Here is a 23,523-nt window from a genome sequence, read left to right as displayed (position 1 = left end):
AGTTTGAAACAAATATTAAATATAAATATAATGTTGATTCTACAATGAGTCGGTAATCTGTAATCGGTAAGTCGGAAGCGAATCTAAAGGATAATAATCGATAGAGTTGACCAGCAACCAATTTTTAAGACTATAGACTACCGATTCATCGTAAAATTATGGCGTTTTCGAATGGAGTGGGTTTGAATCTAATGACCTGGGTCGGATCGATGACGTCACATACTTTACTTTGATTTCTGATTGGACGAGATTACTTTCGGGTCAAACATGAGTTAACCGAACCGGATCGGATTCAAATCCACTCCATTCGAAAACGCTATTAGTATGATATCTGTATGATATTGACAATCCCCAATTGGCCTCTAGTATCAAGATATTTATAAATAGGAAATCCGGTGACATTCTTAAATTATAATGTAGAAATATTGCAACATGAAATATTATAAACGACTAAATTAAAAATTTTAGAGTTAAATGGCTTTTAGGCTACATATGAACCGATCCTTTGAAAGTTCGTCAAGCATTTGAAAATAATTGGATAACGTATCCTAATTTGTTTCTTCATTATGCTGCCGACATTTCCTTTATTATATTATTGAAAGTAAAAAATATTTACATCTCAAATTGGATTTGTCTAATTTTTGACAAATATCATTTAGAAATATTTTTTCTGACAAAACTGTTGCGTTATGAAGAATCATCTTAGTGCAGTTATTATAAAATTATCATCAGTTTATAATGCTATTATTGGGCAATGTTTTCACGATTTACCTTTGGGGGATCTATCTTACAATTACTTTCGAACAAATCGCGCAATTTGTATCGTAAGTTTTACGATTCATTCAATTTTTTAAAAACTCAAATATATTCATAAGAAAAAAGTAACCCACATCTAAAGATAAAAAGAGAAAGCCGTATTATAAAACTACAGAATATAACGTTGACAGACAAAAAGAGACGAAAAAAAGTATTGACATAAGTTGTATATTTGCTATACAGTAACCGCATTCGCCGCGTACAATAAAGATATTGTATATTACGCTATACAATAACAAATGAATACAATTGGTATACAAAGCACGATGAAGTACACACAAAAAAATCTCAAGTTTAATTATCCCAGACAACTTCAAGATGCGTACTCTCTTTCTTTCTCTTTTTGCTTACAAAGTACATACGAACAAATGTATTAAAAAAAAAGAAAGCCATGGAAGAAACCTGGGGACTGCTACTTGGTGATATAAGAGACACTGTCGGGAAGGCATAATAGGCGTCAAATGGAAAAATATGATATTTTCTGAATGAAAAAATGCGAGACGGCTCAATTTTATGTAGGCAAAAATATCAATATATACTTTGCGTCACTTTCTTCACTAAAGTACCTATTTTTTTCAATCTACTTGTTTCTCTCGTGAAGTACGTAACAAAGGTATAAAACGTCTATTCTAATATATTCTTTTCACGTCACTTTTCATCGCTCATTATAATATAAATGCACGGCTATCACGACCGATTGTTATATGACTATTGAAAAAATGACTCTACATTATATGGCCATACGTTATGCACATTTTTATTTTTACATGGAATAGCTGTCGATGCGATGTGTGCGTTTCTGGATGATTAAGGCTTCTCAACAATTCCAATTACTTTGCGATTAATACATTTGCTACGATATACTTTCCACGAAGAACATGGTTGTCGGAACTTCCAATACACAAACACATATATAGGATTTATATTATTCAATAATAAAGTGTCTGTGGAAAACTGGAAGAGATGTGTCACGTGTTTCATGAGAAATCTAGCTACAGTCTACTTTGCTTGCAAGGTCAGTAATTACTGTAATTAAAATATATTATGCCGGTATTCATAGTCAATTTTTATATTTATAACTGTCTTAAATACAGTCTTAGGATGTCATGAATCAATTACAAGCCGGTATTCATACTCGATACTAGTTTTAAGACTGTCTTGACTACAATCTTAAGATGCTATGAACAAATCAGAGAGCCTTATTAGCATCTTAAGACATTACTTAAGACGGTCTTAAAATAAAAACAGACCACAAAGCCGGTATTCATAATTATTATTTTAAGACCATCTTAAGTAATAGAATCTTAACCCTGATGGAAATTTTTTTCTAAATTGTAATGAATGATGAAAAATGTTAATTGTAATTGTAATGAATAACGATGAAATATTACTGAACTTTATATTGAATTCTATATTAATTGACCCACTTTCAATATTATTTCATTCAGATTTCATTACAATTCATTAAAAATTCATTAAGATTTCATTACTGTTCATTAAAATTTAATATTTTATTAGAGTTCATTATTTATAGCCCCACGTTAGTACAAAAATACAATGCATGTACTAAAATAAATGCGAAAACCATGTACAAATGTGACATGTCTGCAGATGATCTAAGCTTTGATTATGGATGCGTTCCAAAACTTGAAACTGTCAACTTCGAATATCTTTTACCCTTGTTTAATATTCGGTAAATAACAAGAATAAAATGATATTCGGATCGACAGAGTTTTGGAACGTAACCTACGTAAACCTAGTTATATAGAGTATAGAGAGAACACGATTAAATTTTACATACGAGAACCGACACCATCTAGCGGCACTTCTAGAAAGACAAATTCAACGCTTTTCGTTACAATGCGCACAAACTGAGTATTTTTTTCAATTATTAAAAAATTGCAACATTTTAATTCTACTATTCTTTTTTTGGTAACTTTCATTAATAAATCTATAAAAATATTGTATATTTTGCTTCAATGTCATTACCATTCAAATATTTTCATTAATTTTTTTAAAAGTTTATAATATTTCAATATATTTCAGTGTACAATAAATTGTAAAAATATTATGTTTCGCGTTGTTTTTTCATTCATTTTTTAAAATTATTTTTAGAATTCACAGTATTTCAGTTCAATTTCTCTTAATAAATTTGTATAAACATTAAATATTTGCATTAGTTTTCATCACACTTCATTAATTTTAGTATAATTTCAATATAATTCAGTGTTCAATTTCTTTGAATAAATCACGATAAATATTAAATATATTTGCATTAGTTTCAATAATTTTCACTCTTCATTAATTTTCATTCATTATCTTTAAAATTCCTAGTATTTCAAAATTAAAAGTATTATTTATGTTGAAATATTATCAATAATATTTCAGTCATTTTCATTTCTTATTTCAATGATTTTATAGTCGATTTCAGCGATTTATTTCCATCAGGGAAGATATTCAGATGGTCTTAAAATAAGAATAGACTATAAATACCGGCCTATGCCGGTATATGATGTAGCTAATGTAAAATCTACTTTTCAGAGATTTAACGTTTTTTGCAGATATTTTATAGAAGTAAAGAATAGGAGCATTACCCTGGCTTTTCCTTGCAACCATCTTTTACCAATTTTTTTAATAGTAGATATTTAGCATATAATTTTATACACTGTATAGAATGTCAAATGTATGATAAAATATTGAGCAGAATTTGATTGCTCTCCGAAAACCATGTTGTACAAATATGTAAATTTTAGAGCACTTTTTACTTTATACATATACGAGGGTCGTCTGAAAAGTTTTGAGCCTAACATAGAAATAAGTACTTTTTCGGTCAAATTCAGTTTTATTTTTCAACACAATCTCCTTTTAACGAAGGCTGTGTTCCAAATTTACTGCTACACTGAAAATGCTACAGTTTACGTTACGTGCACTATAGATTTTCAGTACTGGCAGTCAATTTTGGAACACAGCCCTAGTTTACACCGAACACTTGATACGCGTATTAAGTACCATATTTATACCAAATCACTTGGTTCGTTTTGGATAATATATTAAAATTCGCCTCTGCTTTTAAGTTCAGGTTAAAATTAGAATTAGAGATTTTATATCTTGAAAAGCAGTGAAGACATCATGTCACCTAACCTGATCTGTTTTAAGACAGATCGGTGTAAATAAGAACGTATCAAATCATATTTAATTCGCAATAATTTGATACGCGTACTAACCGATTTAACGGTGTAAAAGGGGTCTTTAAGTCGATACACTTTTCCCAACTTTGCTCCCACCTCTTTAACCCATTCAAATAATAGTTGGTGTTTTGCTCTGCAAAATAGGATTCCAATGACCTGCTCGTTCGATGAAAACCTCTATCTTTCGAGCCAACTTTAAGTTTAGAAAACAGGAAAAAGTCACTGGAGGCCAGATCTGATGAATACGGTGGGTGGTCAATCAATTCGAACTGCAATTCGTGAATTTTTGCTCTGGCGACCGTCGAAGTGTGAGTGCATCTTAATGGAAGAGCACTTTCTTCTCCAAATGCGGTCGTTTTTTCGGCCAATTGCTACCTTCAGCTTGTCAATTAATGATGCGTAGTACACCTCCGTTATGTGTTTCACCTTTTTCAAGATAGTCGATGAACACAATTCCATGACTATCCCAAAAAATAGTCGCCATCACCATCCCGACCAATAAAACCGTCTTCGCCTTCGGAGCAGATGCACCCTTCGCAGTCCACTGTTTTAATTGTTCCTTCGTCTCAAGAGTAAAGTAGTGGATTTAAGTTTCATCAACAGTTATTAATCGACGTAAAAAATCCGACTTGTTTCGCTTCAACCGCTCCAACAGGGCCTTGGAAATGTTCATTCGAATGAGTTTTTGGTCCACAGTGAGCAAGCGCGTCACCCAATGCGCGGTTAGCTTACGCATGCCTAATTCTTCAGTCAATATATGACAAACACTGTTTTTTGATATGCCCACAGCCTCTGCTATTTCTCTAACTTTGATTCGACAGTCATTCAGTACAATTCCCTGGTGGAAAAATTTTGCTGAAATTATTCCACGTTTTGGAACACTTTTCAGTCAAAATTTCAGTAAAATTCAAAAAAATTTCAGTGATTTTTAGCCGAAAAATTCATTTTTAGTAAAATTTCAGCAAAAATTTCAGAGAAATTTCAAAGTAATTTCAGTTCAGCGATTTTTCAATATGTTAGCTGAAAAAATTCACTTTCAGTGAAATTTCAGCAAATTTTCAGCAATTTCGCTGAAATGTTCCAGAACGTGGAATAATTTCAGCGTAATTTTTTCACCAGGGTTTGGTAAATTTTTTTGGTGAATGTTATCGGTGATGGCCGCAATTGTTGGCCGTCCCGAACGCTAATCAGCCAAGCTGATACGACCACGTTTAAACTTAGCTGCTCATCTTTTCATGGTAGCAAAGATGAGGCAGAGTCCCCGTAAACAGTGTCCAATTTAGCTTTAATTTGCACAGGTGTATTGCCTTTCAAATGCAAGAATTTAATCATGGCACGATATTCGATTTTTTCCATTTTTACAAAAACACTGACATCGACTGGCACAAATGACTGTCAAACACCAATTGAGCATCCAAAATGGAAACAATTTTCACAGGTATCTTTCAAAGTATGTATGATCGTAGTAACAATGGTTTTGATGAGTAATGCCATCTTCATGTTGAAGCTCAAAACTTTTCAGTCGATCCTTATATATATATATATATACAGGGACTTTTCTATTTGGTTTAGTCCATTCTGCCGCTATACGAAAGTTTCATCATTAATTGTCAGACACCTTATTTGTGTGTGTGTGTGTATATAATATTATATATACGTATAAATCAACTGTTGACTATAACGTTTACTGTTTTTACACTCACTACGCATTTAATACTCGTCATTATACTTTGTCACATCATGTATCGCTTAAATCGTTACTACTGGTGTCTGCTTGTGCTAGAGTGATATATGATGTGTGTGTGTGTGTGTGTGTGTGTGTGCGCGCGCGCGCGCGCGCGCTCTCTTCATAATTCTCGAATCTGTTTCTATAATCAAATATCTAATCAATTACGAAAACCTTAATAAATACCGATTTTATATTCTCTTCCTCTTTTATTACTTAAGGAGATTCTCGCGCTACTTCTTAGATAGTTTATTCATATAATAATACATATAATAATATGTAAAATAATTAAAATAATGGAATAAAAAGGTTACCAACAATATCTTATGCTATTATACATAATTATTGTCAATTTTATATGTTACTAAATATTTTCAAAATGACAAAATAAAAGTTGTAAGATGCTCATTTGATGTATATGCATCGTCCATTTGACATATATTCTAGTCTTTTTCATTGAAGAATATAAATTTCTTGTAAACTGTACGGTCAGTTTAAATGAAATTTTACGAGAACAAACTTAAGTGTTTACTTTATGATTATAACGATTTTTAAATTGCTGTCTTATACGTAAGTGTCTCAATTTAAAAGAGAATAACTACAGAATAAGATTATACCTTCAACTTGTAATATAAAATTCTATAAATTTAGAATTAAATATCTTCAAAATAGTACTGTAAAAGTCAATGAAATTTTTTCTAGATATTGGTATTATTCACTTTTGCATTACATTTATATTATATAGACTTGTCTTATTTTTCATCAAACGCGAGAATCTCCTTAAAATATATGTAAATAATTCTTATGGCAACGTCAACCACAACTAAAGAATATTAAAATTCATCCATCCAATTGCATTTTGGCATTTTACGTCCTTAATTATTACTCGTAAAGTAGTAAGGAATTGTAAATTATCGTCCTTTCGGAGAAGACGACTTATTCTTTCCAGTCCTTCTTGATTTCGAACGCCCATTCCCATTTGAGATGTTCATGCTTGTCGTCGTCCGTAAAGAGAGAACTAACGCTGTATGAGCCTCGCGCTACGACACCGGCTGGCGCATCTTCAGCTGGAGTAGTGTAAGACTGAAGCTCTGTTTTAGGAGGATACGAGCCTACCATATGTGTCATTTTGTCAACTGTAACAAAAGATAATAAATGTACAATTCTATCATACGCTATATACTCTAATTATTGTATATTCCATTTACCCGTAACTCCTAATTTGCATTAGAAGCATTAACACACAAGCAATCGAATTTATTGTAATTATTAAGAATGAATGACATCATTATATTCAAATACGAAAGAGGAAGAAATAAATATCATACCAGGTACACCAAGGCGATAAGTCTTTTGAACATATTTTAATCCATGCACGATCTCGCGTTGCACAATAAAATCGATCCTGATTCTATAGCTCACGCCCTCCTTGATGACAAATGTCTGTTTCTTCAACTGCGATAAATCACCGGTCAAATCCAGTTCCATATCCGGTCGATTGGCGACGCATAGTGCCAATTTCTTCACTATTACTTTTCTAGGATCACTAGGATCTATGAGAATTATATAATTATTTAGAGTGTTGTCACGCCTGCTATATATTATATAAAGGGATCCAAGTGTTAGTTAAAGTTATATAAAAACATTGTACAGATAACATGTGTTGCGCGCGCACACATACATATTTTTAGGTTTTGTAAAGGAAAATAATTATAATAAATGATACTGTTAATAGAATTATTGTTCTTTACTATTTACTATTTACTTAGAATAATTTTGATTGATTTAGTTAATTACTGTTTAATAATACATTCTTGAAGATTCATCAACGTTGTGGTGACTGTTATCACATCATCGATAATGTTCAACATGCGATGGTGAATACCGGAATGAAGTTTGAGTACATTGAATTCTCTTAATTTTCTATCTATGTGTATATATAAGGTAGACCATTTTAATGTTCCACCCTGTATATGCACATAAATTCGTCCCACATAATATTCCACCCCAAATATATCTTTTTCTACGCCTTTTACCAAAAAATGTTTCAGATAGAAGTTTTAGGGTTTTAAGGGGCACATCAGATAGCTGTATTATTGTGACCTTGAGTGGCGTCATCAAGGTCAAATCAAGATCATATCATTTTTTTTTAATGGAAACCTCATTTTTCATTGCATATTCTTGTAGCTTATCTTGAAAGCTCTTCAAAACACTATAACAAAATAGTTATGAAGCTTGGAAGTTACAGTACCGTCGACGTTAGCATTACCCAAGGCGTCCGATCAACGGTTAAAACCTTTTGAATGTTGTTCAAGATCATACTTTGGATAACATTTGATAAGATCAAGATTATTGGAAGTTGTTCTTATTTTCATTTTTGCACTAAAAATTCATTTTTCTCGCTTCGGCTTTTGATACCGGTAAGAAAATCTTTTGCGTTTCCATATTCGTGGAAAAAAAAACAGGATTTCATAACGTCTCTTTTAGTCTTTTTCTGTATATATGGAACAACAGCGGATAATAACAGTTTTGAGGTTTTGAGGCGAGGTGATTAATTAACTACTGATGGCTGATAATGACGTCATACGACATTTTCGCGCGAAAAAGGTACAAATATAACAATTTTTAATTCGTTATTAAAATTATAAATATGCATATCATAATTCTTTAAGATAAATATCTTTAACAGGCCTATTCAAAACTCGACTCGTGAGCCAAAACGCTTCCATCTCTCTGCTGTCTTGGTAAAGCGAAACAGAGCGTAAATAATAAAGGATAGATGGCTGAATTCTGTCTAATCGTTGTAGAGTGAAGGAGCTGAGGGAGCCCGTCTCTCAATCTGCAATCATAATAGCCGTTTTTTATTTTGCCTATCATTCTCTGCTTGTGACACCCATAATGATGCCATTCGATCTTCTTCAAGCATTTTCGTTTCTCATTATATACAACATGAATGTTCTTTACAGCACAGAAATTTGTAGCAATATTGCTGCAACATGTTGCAACGTTGCATATTGCAATGACGTTTGAGACTTGAATTCAGGCGGAGCGTTGATATTATCCTTTATTATTTACGCTTCATTTCACTCTACCGAGACGGCGGAGAAGTGGAAGCGTTTCGGTTCACGAGTTGAGTTTTGGATCTGTTTTAGAACATATATGACCTAAATTATTATTTAAAACAGAGCTGAGAAATATCTGCACATTTAAATTGATTTTCAGCTCGATTGCTACCCCTTACTTCACTATCCCGCGCGTAGTCTAAGGGTGCCTCTACATAATTCCGCAAATCGCAAAATGTAGTTCACAAATGCTCATGCAGAATGACGATCACCGCATGCAAGACACGCTCAGATGAAAACCAACTGCATGCAATGAAAAAACAAACGCAAATCTTCATTCTGCGTCTGCATTTGCGAACTATGGTTTGCAAATTATGTAGAAGCACCCCTTAAATGTTGATCGGTGCATTTAGATTGTGCGCAGGTAGGTAAAGTAGGAGACGGAAAACAAACAGAAAATCAGTCAAAATGCAGATATTTCCCAGTTTTGATTTAAAACAATAGAAAGAAAATACTGTTGAATCCAATTATAAGTATTAACGCGACGATAAAAAGGACAGAGCAATTAGTAGAGGTAACTTATAAACAATTTTGAACACAACTGATAGGTATTGATTATACAGTGAGTGCAAAAAGTATTCGTACAAGGAAATTTTTTTATAAAAAGTCTTATTTGTAGAAAATACACATTAATTAGCAATTTGGTACAATGAATACATTCTGTTCTAACATAAACAAACGAGTTTCGCATGTATTCCTGATTTTAAAAGCTAAATTTTTCTCAACTGTACGAATACTTTTTGAGCATCCAAATAATACAATTTTTAATGTTCGTTTATTTTTCAGACGATATATTTTCTATAATTAATACACATCTTTTTGGTATATATAATTTTAAGAAACATACAGCCTATTTTTTATTCTTTATGAATAAATTGTTAATTACCCAGCAAGAAATGATCAATTAATCGTCGAATCGATGTCAAATTGGTGTTGAAATCATTGTATCGATATCGATTCGACATCAATTCGATGACTCATTTCTCGCTGAATAATTGATCTCGCTGAAAAATTGATATTTTAAAATTAAAGATTTTTAAAAAAATATTTTCTCTGTGTGTACGAATACTTTTGCACTCATTGTATATTTATAAAAATAAATGCCCACCTATTACGATGCCGCCGGACTTTGCTTCTCCCAGAAGCGTCTCCTTATACTTGCGCAAACTTTCGTCTTCCTTGTCCGTTTCCAAGATCTGCTCGATGGATTTTTCCGGTGGAGGCTTATAACTGGACTCCACGTCCGGCTCCTCGTCCAACGCATCTACATGATCACCCGTAGAGTCAGACATCGCTATGTTCAAACCAGGAAAGATATACATATATATATAAATATATATATATAAAGACTTGCGAGAAAAGGAGATTAAAAGACGCATGATATTATGTCGTTCCCGTAAAGATCACTTTTGAGAGGAAAAAATGATTTAAAAATCAAAATAACGATGTTAATCGTCAGAACTCTCTTTAGAACTATGTATTTTTTTTTCAAATTCTATAAGAAACTGTGTCTGGAAACTGTGTCCTTCGTTAGACAAAGTTGGCGCGGTGTGAACCTGACGTCTCATTTTGCATTTTCGGTTTCTCGGCTTTAATGGTCGGAACTATTTGTTTAACCTATATAGAACTATTGAAAATAAACTCAGAACTCTCAACATTTAATGTTTCCATCGAGTGAGACTCCAGCTTCACACATATTCAAATACACACCCATCGATCATAGTCGCTAGGCGCGCGGGGAGTTGTTTTCTTTTGCTGCCATGCATAGCTCGTAACTATTGCCACTTGTAAACAAATTCCCGTACAGCTAGCACTCATTCCTAATGGGCGTGCATTTGGTGGTACAGCCCTGGCACAAGTAAAAGTCGGGCGGAGCGTAAGTCAAATATAAAGGGAGAGCAACAGAAATGTAAACGAAGCCCCTAGAAGGCGAAAATTGAAACAACGAAATGAAAATGCGTAAACACCTCTTTTACATTTCGTTGTTTCAATTTTTAGAAATAGCCTCTTAGAAATTTCGTTTACACTTGTGTTATTCTTCCCTTACATTTGACTTATATTCCAATTTTTACTTTCGCCAGGGGGGCGAATAAGCGGATAAGCACAATTGTCGCAATAATTAACGAGATATTAATTTCTAAAGATCATCGAATCTTATTCTTTTCAAGAATAGGGGTCCTGTTCCTGGAGTTATATTATTGGGTTAGGGAAAGTCTTTTTACAAATTGGTAAAGACTTTTTTTAGAAACCCATCCCTGGTGAAAAAATTTCGATGTAATTATTCTACGTTTTGGAACATTTCAGCGAAATTGCTGAAAATTTGCTGCAATTTCACTAAAAGTGAATTTTTAAGTTAACATATTGAAAAATTGCTGAAATTGAATTGAAATTTTTCTGAAATACTGAAATTTTGCTGAAAATGAATTTTTAGTTAAAAATCGCTGAAATTAAATTGAAATTTTTCTAAAATGCTGAAATTTTGATGAAAAGTGTTCCAAAACGTGAAATAATTTCAGCGAAATTTTTCCACCAGGAATATATTCTATTTTTAAAAAATTGGCAATTACACCATTTGATAGAGCAACGTGTCAGCTAAGAATCTGTATTTTTAATTACGATACGATTTTTAACGGAGCAATAAAGTCCGAATGTTCCTTTTTACTTAATCCGTGAGTAACTCAGGAACAAAAAATCGTAGGAACATTTTTAAAAACGATTTTGTAGGAAAAACTTCAAGCTTTCACGATAAATAGTCGAAAATTTGCTGGAAAATATTTTTGGGGCACGTTACAGACCTACAAAGTGAAAAGAAAATTCATTTTTTTCAGCTCGTAGTTTTCTATATGTAAAAATGACAAAACTCACATAAATTCAAAAAAATAACATTTGAAAGTAGAGGTTTCGAGCTTTAAAATCCTTTTTTTAAATTTAAATTTTGATCATTTTTAACGAAGATATTGATGGGGAAAGATCTTTTTAGCAATTTGTAAAGGAACTTTTTCCCTAACTCAATATATACCTTCTATACTTAAAATGAAATAGATATACAATTACAAGTCGAGAGAGACGAAAGAAAAAAAAAGGACAATATATATATAAATTCACTTGCAAAGAACATATTGTATTCGCTTTGAAACGTGCAGCCAAATATAAACAGGGCGAGTAAATCCGCGGGGAAGTGGAGCAAGACGATCAGCTGGAGATCCTCTCAGCTACTTTCGGCTCCTTTTTTCTTTTCTCTCTCTCTCTTTCTCTCTCTCGCACACACACACAACACACACACACACACAATATCCTCTTTATACAATTCTCGTCCCATTTGTTTTTGCAGAACTGAAAATGCAATACCGACGCGATCGATCTCTGCGCATAAAGGGCGCTAATCGCAACTCTTGTCATTCGCTCGTACAAGCAAGGCGCATTTTCGCGCAACTCCTACTAAAATCCGAAAATCAGCTCCAAACTTTACTCGATTTTATGTTTTTTTTTTCTTTCATTTTCAGAAGAAAACCAGAAGACGCAATACGGCGCGTTCAAAGCCCACAGCTTCGACATATAGAATTTCTCCGGGAGACGAAGACTCCCGTCACAAACTTCGCCTTGTCGCCTGGAGAGGAGAACGCGAGGTGACGATGATTACTCGCTTCGTCCGGCACACTCCGGGTACCCGGCACAGTATCCACCGCTCAGCACTTACCGTCGACTCTCTCCGAATCTCTCGGCTTGACAAGCGGCTTGCGAAAGTTATGACAATACGACCGGCTCTCGCGTTTGCGAGAATCCGCACCAGATTATCGGCGGCCGATTGTTAATTCCCGTTTGTCTATCCTTCCGTCTCACGCTTCGCCAATCGGAAGGTACTGACAACATGGCGCCGCGGCGCGCAGTCGGCGCGATGCGAGTGCGCACGGAAACGGAGGGGCGGGTACTTCTTGTGGCCGCATCCGCATAGGCTGCTCACGTGTAGCTCTAGAGTGCGTTCCGAATTACGCACAAGGCGCATGATGCATCATTTGTCCTTAAGGTGCCTTTTCATGCTGACGCTCGACGCTCATTTTCAGCGTCAAAATAGATAATGTGATCAAAATTGACGCTTGATATTCGTCGATTTCTATGGCTGCGGTCCATTTGACGCTACAAACGCTTCGAAGCATTCTTTGATTAGTTAATTCGTAAAATTCTTTGTTTTGATTGGTCGTTTAAACACTTCGAAGCGTTTGTAGCGTCAAGTGGACCACAGCCTATATGAGGTGATTTATATTGGCGCCGAAAATGAGCGTCAAGCGTCAGCATGAAAAGGTACCTTTATGGCCCGTCCACAATACACGTAGTAAAAACAGAATGTATTCATTGTATAAAATTGCTAATTAATGTTTATTTTCAACAAATAAGACTTTTTTTTATAACAAATTTCCTTATACGAATACTTTTTGCTACACAATATATTTTATATTTTGATACACAATATAATTTTATGACTCTCAGTTATGATCTAATTATACAACTGTTTAATTATTTTTTTTAATGAGCAACAGTTTAATTAATTTAAAAAAAATGAATTGGCATCATATTGTGCAATAATGTTCATAGCTGAACCAATATTTTTTTTATAAATTTTTGCAATATATATTTTAAAGAACCTTTGTTTGACACAATACAATTGCATAAACCCTCAATATGGCCTCTAGACAATCAATATTTTATGATACCAAATATTGCACAAAGATATTTAGTTGAAGCGAATCTTGTACGAACGTATATGAATAAAAGTTTAATTTCAGTTGTGTATATAATTTGTATAAATTAAAGACAATCCTACACAGAGGGAAAAAAAGTTAATTTCTGACTTGCTGTACCAGACTGAATATTTTATAACGTTATATTAAAGCAGTTCAATGTTTTTAATTGATTTAACATGCACGATAGAAAAACTTATACCTAGAAAGATCATATAACTTATATTTGTTAAAACACATATCTATCGGATTACAAAAATGTCTATTTGAAAAAAGGATTTAATCTTGTTTGAATATACTCTGGCAATATTCCAAAAGTGTGTCTACTCCTGCTTTGTTCCTAAAATTCGGTCGACAGCTACACAATTTTTGATGCAGTAGCTCAGGATAGATTTGTGCAACACTCTTTAATGCGTCTGAAAAAACAGTATTAAAACTAATAAAGAATGTATTAAAATATATTAAGAGTTGCATTACATTGAATTAAAAATTATGACTCGAATCATCTTGAAAAACGCGACAGAGTAGAGATGTACGAATAATTTGAAAATTTTCAATCTGACAATAAGATATTCGAATATAAATTACATATATTGATAATCTTATACACGCACGCACGCAGGAAGGAGGAAAGGGGAGAGAGAGAGAGAGAGAGAGAGAGAGAGAGAGAGAGAGAGAGAGACGTATGGACACACACGACATATAAATCCGATCGAGCAACCTACACAATACACGTTAAATAATGCTAATACCGGTAATACCGTAACTTTCAAGTCTCATAATTCGACTTCTATCGAGGACAATTGTAAGAATTCGCACATTTCTAACAGAAAAAACCAAACTGTTGACGGTTACCTAACATTATCTCTTGGAAGCGAGACTCCGGATCATCCAAGTGAATAATCATTGTCGTGTACAGAGCATCAATGTGACTCTTACTGAAGACAGTGTCGTAATCTTTAGAAACGGCGCTCCAGACGTCCACAAGCATTTCCACCGCAGCATAGCGAACATCGTCGCAGCCATCATCGAGTCTCTTCAGTATCACCGGATACGTGCAATGTACATGTTCGTCGTCTAAACAGGACAATCTCTGTCCAATTTTTACTAATAGATGAATGGCGCGCATGGAATACAGTCGAGTCTTCTTTGCTTTATCGTCCACTAGACTAATTAAAACAGGCACGATCTTATCGAAGATGGACGGGAACTGCTCTGCCATGATAGGTATTCTAGAATTCTTGTTTTCCTCATTCGTAGACAACTGCATTTTGTTAATCTCATCTTTTTTGTCGGGATTAACTATTGTGTTTTGTAGAATAGCGCAGAGGCAGCAAACGGCGGCCGTGCGAATGGCTTCAGCTGCTCTACCAGCGGCCCAAATAAGTCCAGGCATGATAAACTCCTCGATAATCGTGCTCACAAATCTCTGCGGATCCTCGATACAATAATATAAATTCTGATTGTTCAGGAAGTACTCCGAAAGTAGAATAAAATGCCGCAGCTTCAACTCGGGATCAGCGTCCTTGTTCATAGTTTTTTTAAAAATGGATAACACAAGGTCCATATTATGCGATATGGCGATTCCATTGCGGCTTAAACAAGCGCAAAAAATTTGCGATTCCGCGCTGTAAATCGTCCACGAGGTGCAATCATCGTGAATTGACGTTATCAACGGTTTCATGTGATTGTAAAAGAGATTGTCGATGTTTTTTAGTGAATTTATGTTGACGAGTATCTCCAAGAGCCTATCGGCTTCTTCGCGAATGAAAGGCTCCACGCTCATCGCGTACATGGTGAATATTACATTGAATAAAGCTTGTGTTACCGCTTTACAATCCTGCATATTATAATACATTGTTAGATCCAAGAATTAAGCAAGAAAGAAATTTAAGTAAATGAATAACTGTAATAGATGTATGTATAACGAAGAAAGAATTGTATTCGAACCTCCTTACAAACTACAAGAAGAGAATTACAGCAGGAAAGTATCTGACATTGATAGTTGCTCTTTTTACTCTGACAGATATTCGATTGCTGCAGAAAACTCGTTATCTTGTCCAATTGTTGCAATAGAGCCTTTCGTTCACTACCGCTAATGATCGCTGCAAAGACACGCAAATGTCCGATCGTCGGGGATTCGTCTAGAGTGGGAAGCACCAACTGACAGTAAATTTTGGGTTGTACGAAGTAGCCCAGATATCGCGCCGCAGTTTCCACACAACTGATGATTCTCTTATCCTCGTCATTGCAAGCGCTATAACAAATCGTAATTAGATTTCTTCATAAGTTTTGTCACTTATAATATGTGTATAATTTTGCAGAGTAAGATGGTGACTATTTAAAAAGTTAGCAGTTAAGTGTATGCGCGCGCGCGCGCGTGTGTGTGTGTGTGTGTGTGTGTGTGTGTAATATAAAATAAAGTTAAAAAAGTTGATAACTTAATTTAATTGTGATAACTTAATTTAGAGGTAATATTTTTTGCAATAAATAAATTTGTTTACAGATTTCCAACATATTAAGATTTCTTTAATAGGTGCCCATATTGAGCATCAAGATTTAATTGTGATATTATTTCAATAGTTTAGCTGCATTTTTAAATCCAATAAAATTTCGGCGAGCAGTTCAAAATGACTACAAATATGGTATATATATATATATATACTTTATATAAATTCATATTGAATTATTTAAGCATCGAAGATCCAACTTCCTTAAAAATACCTTTATATGGGCCTTTAATTCCTGTTTCTTATTGATTGTGTTCTCACATGTACGATCTAATAAAATTCTTATTGTTTAAAATATTTTTTCTTTAAAAATTTTTTTTAATTTATTATTTCTGTATCTGAATTTTACCTAATTTCTAGTGAATAGTTAAAAGTAAGTCCTACCGATACATAGGCGGCAAAAGCTTTTCAATATGTTGGGTAACATCTTCTTCAACATTTAATATCAGTATACTGAGTAATTGAGCAGAACGCATACGTATATCTGGTAACCAATCTCCAAGTTCGGCACTAATACCATTAATAAGTTTGCAAAAATTCTGTTGTGCAATCACACGACATCCTAAATTTGGCCTAGAAACTAAAAACAATTTTATATAATTTAATTCTCAATTTGATATACTAGTCTGTAAGATTTTAAAACTAACTTACTCTCTGAAGGATAATGCTCTGGATCTTCCGTAAGAAAGTCCATTTTATCTTTCAGCTTTTCGTCGTTTTCGTTTTCCTGTATGTACAATTTTCCTGCAGTGTCCCACATCTCAGCTGCTTTTACACGAATCTCCGCAAGTTCATCGTGGAATCCTGTCATGATCAGGGGAAGAAGTCTGTGCCACCAACCATATCTGTCAGGTAGCTTTATCAACCAGCGGCCAGAGACTTCAATTACAGCTTTAAGATTCAATGCAATTATAATAAAATACTTTATACGAACAGAGTTTTTAATATAATTATATAAAATCGTGTTAAATATTTACTATATGAAACGTACCCTTCCTGACAATCCCACTTTGGTCAAAAAGTCTCTGTGCCAAAGGAGTTGCCACTTCTTCCATTGACTTGCTATTGCCATACTGAATCACATCGCCTATCGCTTCAACAGCAGCGAGTCGAACTCTGTAGTGTTGATGCATAAAATTGGTCAGGATAGGTTGTATTAAATATTCCGATTGTGAATAGAAATGCCTGGATAGAATCTTTGCGTAATCCGATATACATCTGCAGCTCTCCTTTTTAACATTTGGATAATTATCTGTAACGGTACGTGCCAATATTCCTGTCACATCTTGAATATGCGGCGCCAATAAATCCTTATATTTCCGAATGATCGTTCGTAAAAGAGAAACGCATTTTAGTCGTACTTCTTCTGATGGCTCGATCAATTCTTGCTTGCCCAAACGCCTGGACATTATAGGTATAATGTACATTATGTGCTTGTCATCGGGAGGCAGAGCTTCCAAAAATATTTTCAGTATTCCTAGGGTCAGGTCTCGACACACCTCTATATTATCGTTCATGATTCTAACTAGAAATCTGTGTATATTCTCCCATATTTTAACAAAGTCATCCAATCTGCCTGATATTTCCTCCTGAGATATATTTTTCAATATTTCCTCTAGCGCTTGTTTGCGACGATTCTTTTCGTCTGCTTGCAACGAAACGGTAATCTTACTTAATTCAAGATCCAATGCCATATTTATCTGAAATGGATTTCTTTCTCTTAAAATCAAGATGATAATGATATAACAACAAATTCTCTATACGAACTTTACTGAATATAGAAGAAAACATCGATCCATCATGTGTATCTCCATGACAACAAACGCATTCGGTTTGATAGTTCCTCTTCTTACATAATTTGTAGCCTTTTTGAACACAATTATCGACGCTATAAATTCACGTATTCTATAACATTTCTTTTTATTTGACAAAATATTTGTAAAAAATCTTTATCTTGAAATATATTTATTATGTCTTGATCTAAAATACATTTTTAATCATACAATAAAATTAGAACTAGATCACTGATAAGCACAGAATACACGTCTATAATGACTTTACAGAATTTCTAAAATTCTAAAATTGTACAATTTCTATTATGCAACTATATCTCGTATTTGAATACGCGCGCATATGCGCGCCCTCATAATTGATTATTTTATATTACTTTAATATGTACTATAGAGAAAAGATGACTACAAAGGAAATATATATTAAAACATTTAGATGATTAGTTTCTTTCTGATGAACGTAAGGGACTAATTTATACGTTCACTGTTATTTCATAAATTGGAGAAATATAAAAATAGTGTAGAAAATTAAGAGACGGATATGTATTTTGGACATGGTCCCCGGCATTGAATCTTACGTGACTTTCAATCGTCATTTATTCATAATTAAACTGTGTAACTTTTCATATGCAATCGTCTAATTTCTAATCTTCCAAAGTTACATTTTTAAACAGATACGACATCGACTCCTTATTATGTATACGTCGAATTGCCTCTGCTAAAAGAATACTGATGTCAACAGTCTTGATTTTTGGACATTGCATCTTCTGCACGTCATGAGGAACCGTGTTGGTTACAACGACCTGGAAAAATTTCATAAAAACGTTTTCCTTGTATTAATGTAAACTAATGTAATGTTTTAATGTTATTACCTCGTCAATAGGAGACTCCTCGATGAGTTTAGGAGCGTCCGAGCTGAGTAAACCATGTGTAGCTAAGACGTATATTTTGTAAGCTCCTCTCTCTTTAAGAACTTCGGCAGCTGCTACATACGATTGTACATCATCTATCATGTCATCCTGCGAATTTATTTCTCTCGTCAAATCGTCGACCTGATACAATATATATAAATGCAATATACAATTTTACCCACCACCATAATAGCGATACGTCCTCCGACATCTCCAACAACGCTTATAGGTGGTTTTTCCTTAGCTGGATGCAAAGGTACACCAACGCCAACCTCCATCGTACGTGCGGCCAATGCTAGCGCAGGTGGCGAATAGCGACCATCGTTCATGTCTGATTCAGCTTCTCTCTGTTCTCCATGAATCACTGCAATTCCCAGGCGCAGTCTTTCAGCATAGCTAGTCGCTTTCTTCGCACTACCTGGATTTCTTGCAACGATCACAGAATTATGATAGTCAGGAATCTGACAAAGAGAAGATACAATTTATATAAAAAAGTATGATATAAAATAACACAGACACATATGGAGTAACTTTTGAATACCTTAAAGTAAAGATATAATTCTATGATATTATTAATTAAAAGAGAAAAATATATCATATCTATATTTTCAATTTAAGATATTGGTCACGCTTAAAATAAGTTGCTATCATAATCCAAGATAAAACATAATTATTACTAATAATTTATAATAATAGTTACATTAAAATCTTACTACATACGGATTCTTGAATATACTGCAATAGGAATGGGCTAGCTCTCAAATTATCCACTGGAACATCAAAGAATCCTTGGATTTCTTTCTGATGGAGATCCATGGTGATAATATGAGTTAGGCCGCTCGTGCATAACATCTTTGCCAAAAGCTTGGATACTATGCAACCACGTTTACGCATTTTGCACTGCTTGGAATAAGGTAGATATGGAATCACTCCAATAATATTTTTGGCTGATGATGTTTTACATGCATAGGCCATGATGAGAAGCTCCATTATGTTATTGTTTACATCCTTTGTACCAGTTTGGATTAGATATAAGTCTTTACCACGTACAGAATCCCCTATCTCCACCATTGTCTCACGATTGGACTTGTGATACACAGCACAACCACCAGGTTTCACACCCAAGCGACTTTGAACATAGAAAAATATTGTAACAAATATTTTTTGCATTTACTTTCTGTAGCAAATTAATTTAAATGTATTAACTTTGGTCATAATTAATGATAAGCAGTAAATTATATTAAAATTTATATACTTATTTGCAGGATTGAGTAAGTTATTAAAAATTGAATGAATAAAAACTAACTTAGTTAAAGTTACGTTAAGATTGAATTAACTAAAGTTAAATAAAAAGTTAATTTTAAAAAACATTATTTTTATTAAATCAGAATCATTTTTTAAAAATCAGATTACTTTAAACAACAAAACAATTGTAATATAGATAAATTTAATATTTTATTTGTAAATTTTATAAAATAACAAAAATATTTCTTGTACAATAAAAACTGAGTTTTATTATTATTAAGACTTAAAAAATGATCGTATATATGAATACATCAAATACGATTGAGAACGCCAATACGGTCAAAGTTAGATGTTTTGAATAATATATATATTCTTTAAATCAATTCATTTCAGATATTGATTACGCGCCGATAATTTTTCGGATTTTCAACACAATCACTTTGAAACGCTAATAATCCCCTCTAAATTAAATTAGAAAAACTGTAAAGAACTTATTGCACTAAAATATTACCTCATATTACATTCGCTCCGAAAAGTCGAGAAGTCCCAGGTTCGAACCCTGGCTGAGGTAATATTTTTCGCAATAAGTTCTTTACAGTTTTTCTAATTTAATTTAGGGGAGTTTATTAGTGTTTCAGATTGACTCTGTTGAAAGTCCGAAAAATTATCAGTACGCAATCAGATTTAAAATAAATTGATTTAAAGAATATATATATTATTCGAAACATCTAACTTTGACTAAATTGGCGTTCTCTATCGTATTTGATGATCTTTATTATTTTTATATAAGTATTTTTATATTTTGATATTTATATTATTAAAAGAAAAAATGTAAATTTTTTTTTAATATAGGTAATTTTGTACTGACTCTTTGTGTTGGACATGTCTGCGCGTTCTTTGAAATTTATATGCAAATAAAAAGTCTTTATTCTTTCTTTATCGCCCATAAAACAAAGATAGCGTGACGCAATAGCACTGATAACATTCCCTAAATCCAACGCATGTTTATTTTTAGGCACCATGAGCATTGCGCTCATTATTCAATTATTAAGCTTTTTCTAAACTAATTCTTTGATTAAGATTTTATAAAAAATATTATTGGCATTTAGAGAGATAAAAAAAACTTTAATTTAAAAAGAAAAAGTTAATAAATTAAAGTTTAAAAGTAATTAAATTAAGTTAAAAGTTAATTCATTTAAAATTAATTAAATTAAGTTAAAAAAGTTATTAACCCTTTAACTTTTTATTTAATTTTTAACTTACTAACTAGTTATTACCCAATCTTGCTTATTTATAATTTTGTATTTTGATGGAATTATATAACATTTTTTATCTAAATAATCAAATAAATCAATTCAGCTGATTTAGCATCACACACACGCATGCACACATATTTATCATATATGTAGCAACTGTAATATAGAAATAATGTAATTGTATGGTGACATAATATTATTTTGCATCTGTTTTAAATCAATGATTTTCTGAACTGAAAATTATCACGTCTACTCCTTTCAGTTGCATTATAAATAATTTTATTATATTAGGCAATAAAGAAATAGTGTATTACATATCAGGACATCCTCTATGTACTGCCAAAATTTCATAATTTCATAATTTTTTTGTTCATAACCTAATGCCAAGTGCATGGTGGAAGTAATTACCACCAAGCATTATTCTTGAAAAAACAGATCTATTATTGATACAAATAATCTTGCAAAACAATCATAGGGTGATCTTCCAAATGAGACATCCCTCCGATTGAGTTGAAACTTAACAGATAATATTGTTAGGATTTATAATGATTACTTAAGAAGATCCTATCTTTAGTTTTTTTTTATAATTTGATGAAAAAATAAAAGAGAAAAATTATGACTGAAAATAATTTTATATATATGCATATTGATATCTTGCATTGGAGCCTTTGCTAATCTTTTCGAATCTATAATTTTAGTATATGATAGACTCGATCATCCTGATCTATGATTAGACTCACGTGATCTTGAACAATATTATATTATTGTTACACTACAAATAATGTATTAAAATATTAAGTTATTTTACTAGAAAAAATATTTATATTTAGATATATTTAGCATTTAAATTTTTCACCTTACTAAATTAATGAGTCTTATATATTAAAATCATAGCTTCTGAAAAGATTAGCAAATGCTCCAAAAAGATACCAATATAGATAAATAGAATTATTTTCAGTAATTTTTCTCTTTTTTATTTTTTATCATTTAAACAATAAATAACTCAAAGATAGGATCTTCATAAATAATCAATACACGTCATAACAATGTCACCTGTAAAGGTTCAGCTCAATTAGAAGGATGTCTCATTTGGAAGTACAGTCCAATCATGATGCATCAAAATATCACTATTAAAAACAGATAGGCTTTCATGTTTACATTTCATATTCTATTATTTGCCACTCACCTTGCAATCAGATTTGCCAGTTCCGGATGAGAATTGCCCGAAATGATGACTATGTCAGACGACACTGGCTTTTCCATTGCTCGACGATTGTTGCAGCTGCGAAACAAAGATGCCGAGACACTCGAAAAACAATTAGCGAAATATTCACCTGGAAAAAACTGACTTTATAAACCGTAAATTTGTAAATTTCTGAATTTTTCTCAATTTCCAAATCCAAACTTTGAGCAGACAAAAATTGCGTGTTACACAATTACGAAAAAGCAATAAAGTTTCGCAATATGATGACAATTGGTTTATACAAATTTTTAATAATTTAGGAAAAAGATCATGTTGTTTTCAGGTAATTTATTGGAGTAACGCAGAACTAAGCATGTATATACATATAGTAGAAAATACGTCAATATACCTCGTGATAAACAATTGATCAAACTTCGTCACCTCGCACGCTTTTGACAACACGATTACGTCGTATCCATAAACTTGATTAGACTATTCCCACATCTGACCATTTAACACATCTCAGTGGTTGTTTAATCGCTCAATAATCACCGCTATTCAATTACGAAGGTTATTTGAAGAAACTTTAGATTTCTTCAAAGACATAAGTGGACTGCGCGATCCGTATCTAAAGTAGTATTCAAATGTGATCGACAATAATGACTACGATAGCTTTCCAACAAGAGACACGGGGTGACACGGTGAATCGTTGCATCCTTGTTATTCGCCAATGTTAAACAAGGATGAGATGATCGCTACGTCGCACAGTGTCGCTTGTTGGAAAGTTCCCAAGGTCTGTTCGCGCTATTTGAAATCCCCCAAAATTTTTGAACTAAATTGAGATAGATATATATTTGGACGTTGAAAAGAAAGAAAGCGAAGATGCCGAGTGCAAAAAGTGCATGCACGCGAACAGATCTATACTGCGTTCGGAAACGTTACCCGATTAATTCTAGGGACTTTATCGGGTAACTAGAGTCCCTAAAATTAAGAGTCGTGTCAATCTTCTAGTTGGAGAAAAGGCTTGCTTTCCAGCAAGG

General features: G+C 33.1%; 3 protein-coding genes across 5 annotated transcripts; all 3 read right to left on the bottom strand.

The window, feature by feature from the left end:
- Nucleotides 1-6,517: 6,517 nt before the first annotated feature.
- LOC108729816 (rho GDP-dissociation inhibitor) lies at nt 6,518-12,724 on the bottom strand. 2 transcript variants are annotated; one of them, XM_018459136.1, is made up of 5 exons: nt 12,550-12,724; nt 9,961-10,146; nt 7,059-7,283; nt 6,939-6,947; nt 6,518-6,866 (listed from the first exon to the last, which is right to left on the bottom strand). In XM_018459136.1, exons 2-5 carry the CDS (start codon nt 10,142-10,144, stop codon nt 6,667-6,669), a joined length of 618 nt encoding a protein of 205 aa, XP_018314638.1. In that variant the 5' UTR covers nt 10,145-10,146; nt 12,550-12,724; the 3' UTR covers nt 6,518-6,666. The 2 variants fall into 2 exon arrangements, with proteins under 2 accessions (XP_018314638.1, XP_018314639.1); XM_018459137.1 differs by lacking the exon at nt 6,939-6,947.
- A 1,067-nt stretch (nt 12,725-13,791) lies between these two features.
- On the bottom strand, nt 13,792-18,025 carry LOC108729815 (Dynein axonemal assembly factor 5). The gene is made up of 7 exons (XM_018459135.1): nt 17,866-18,025; nt 17,090-17,798; nt 16,750-16,989; nt 16,483-16,678; nt 15,539-15,845; nt 14,444-15,428; nt 13,792-14,004 (listed from the first exon to the last, which is right to left on the bottom strand). Exons 1-7 carry the CDS (start codon nt 17,887-17,889, stop codon nt 13,868-13,870), a joined length of 2,598 nt encoding a protein of 865 aa, XP_018314637.1. The 5' UTR covers nt 17,890-18,025; the 3' UTR covers nt 13,792-13,867.
- Nucleotides 18,026-18,060: 35 nt separating this feature from the next.
- LOC108729703 (phosphoribosyl pyrophosphate synthase-associated protein 2) lies at nt 18,061-23,130 on the bottom strand. Of its 2 annotated transcripts, none has more exons than XM_018458907.1 (6): nt 22,893-23,130; nt 22,487-22,634; nt 19,520-19,928; nt 18,982-19,260; nt 18,761-18,907; nt 18,061-18,691 (listed from the first exon to the last, which is right to left on the bottom strand). In XM_018458907.1, the coding sequence occupies exons 2-6, from the start codon at nt 22,561-22,563 to the stop codon at nt 18,533-18,535; spliced, it is 1,071 nt and encodes a 356-aa protein (XP_018314409.1). In that variant the 5' UTR covers nt 22,564-22,634; nt 22,893-23,130; the 3' UTR covers nt 18,061-18,532. The 2 variants fall into 2 exon arrangements, with proteins under 2 accessions (XP_018314409.1, XP_018314410.1); XM_018458908.1 differs by having other exon boundaries at nt 22,487-22,582.
- Nucleotides 23,131-23,523: the final 393 nt, after the last annotated feature.

This window comes from Mycetomoellerius zeteki, unplaced genomic scaffold, assembly GCF_001594055.1.
Source record: "Mycetomoellerius zeteki isolate Tzet28-1 unplaced genomic scaffold, Tzet1.0 scaffold79, whole genome shotgun sequence".
Lineage (NCBI taxonomy): Eukaryota > Metazoa > Arthropoda > Insecta > Hymenoptera > Formicidae > Mycetomoellerius > Mycetomoellerius zeteki.
This window is presented reverse-complemented; position numbering and strand designations above follow the sequence as displayed.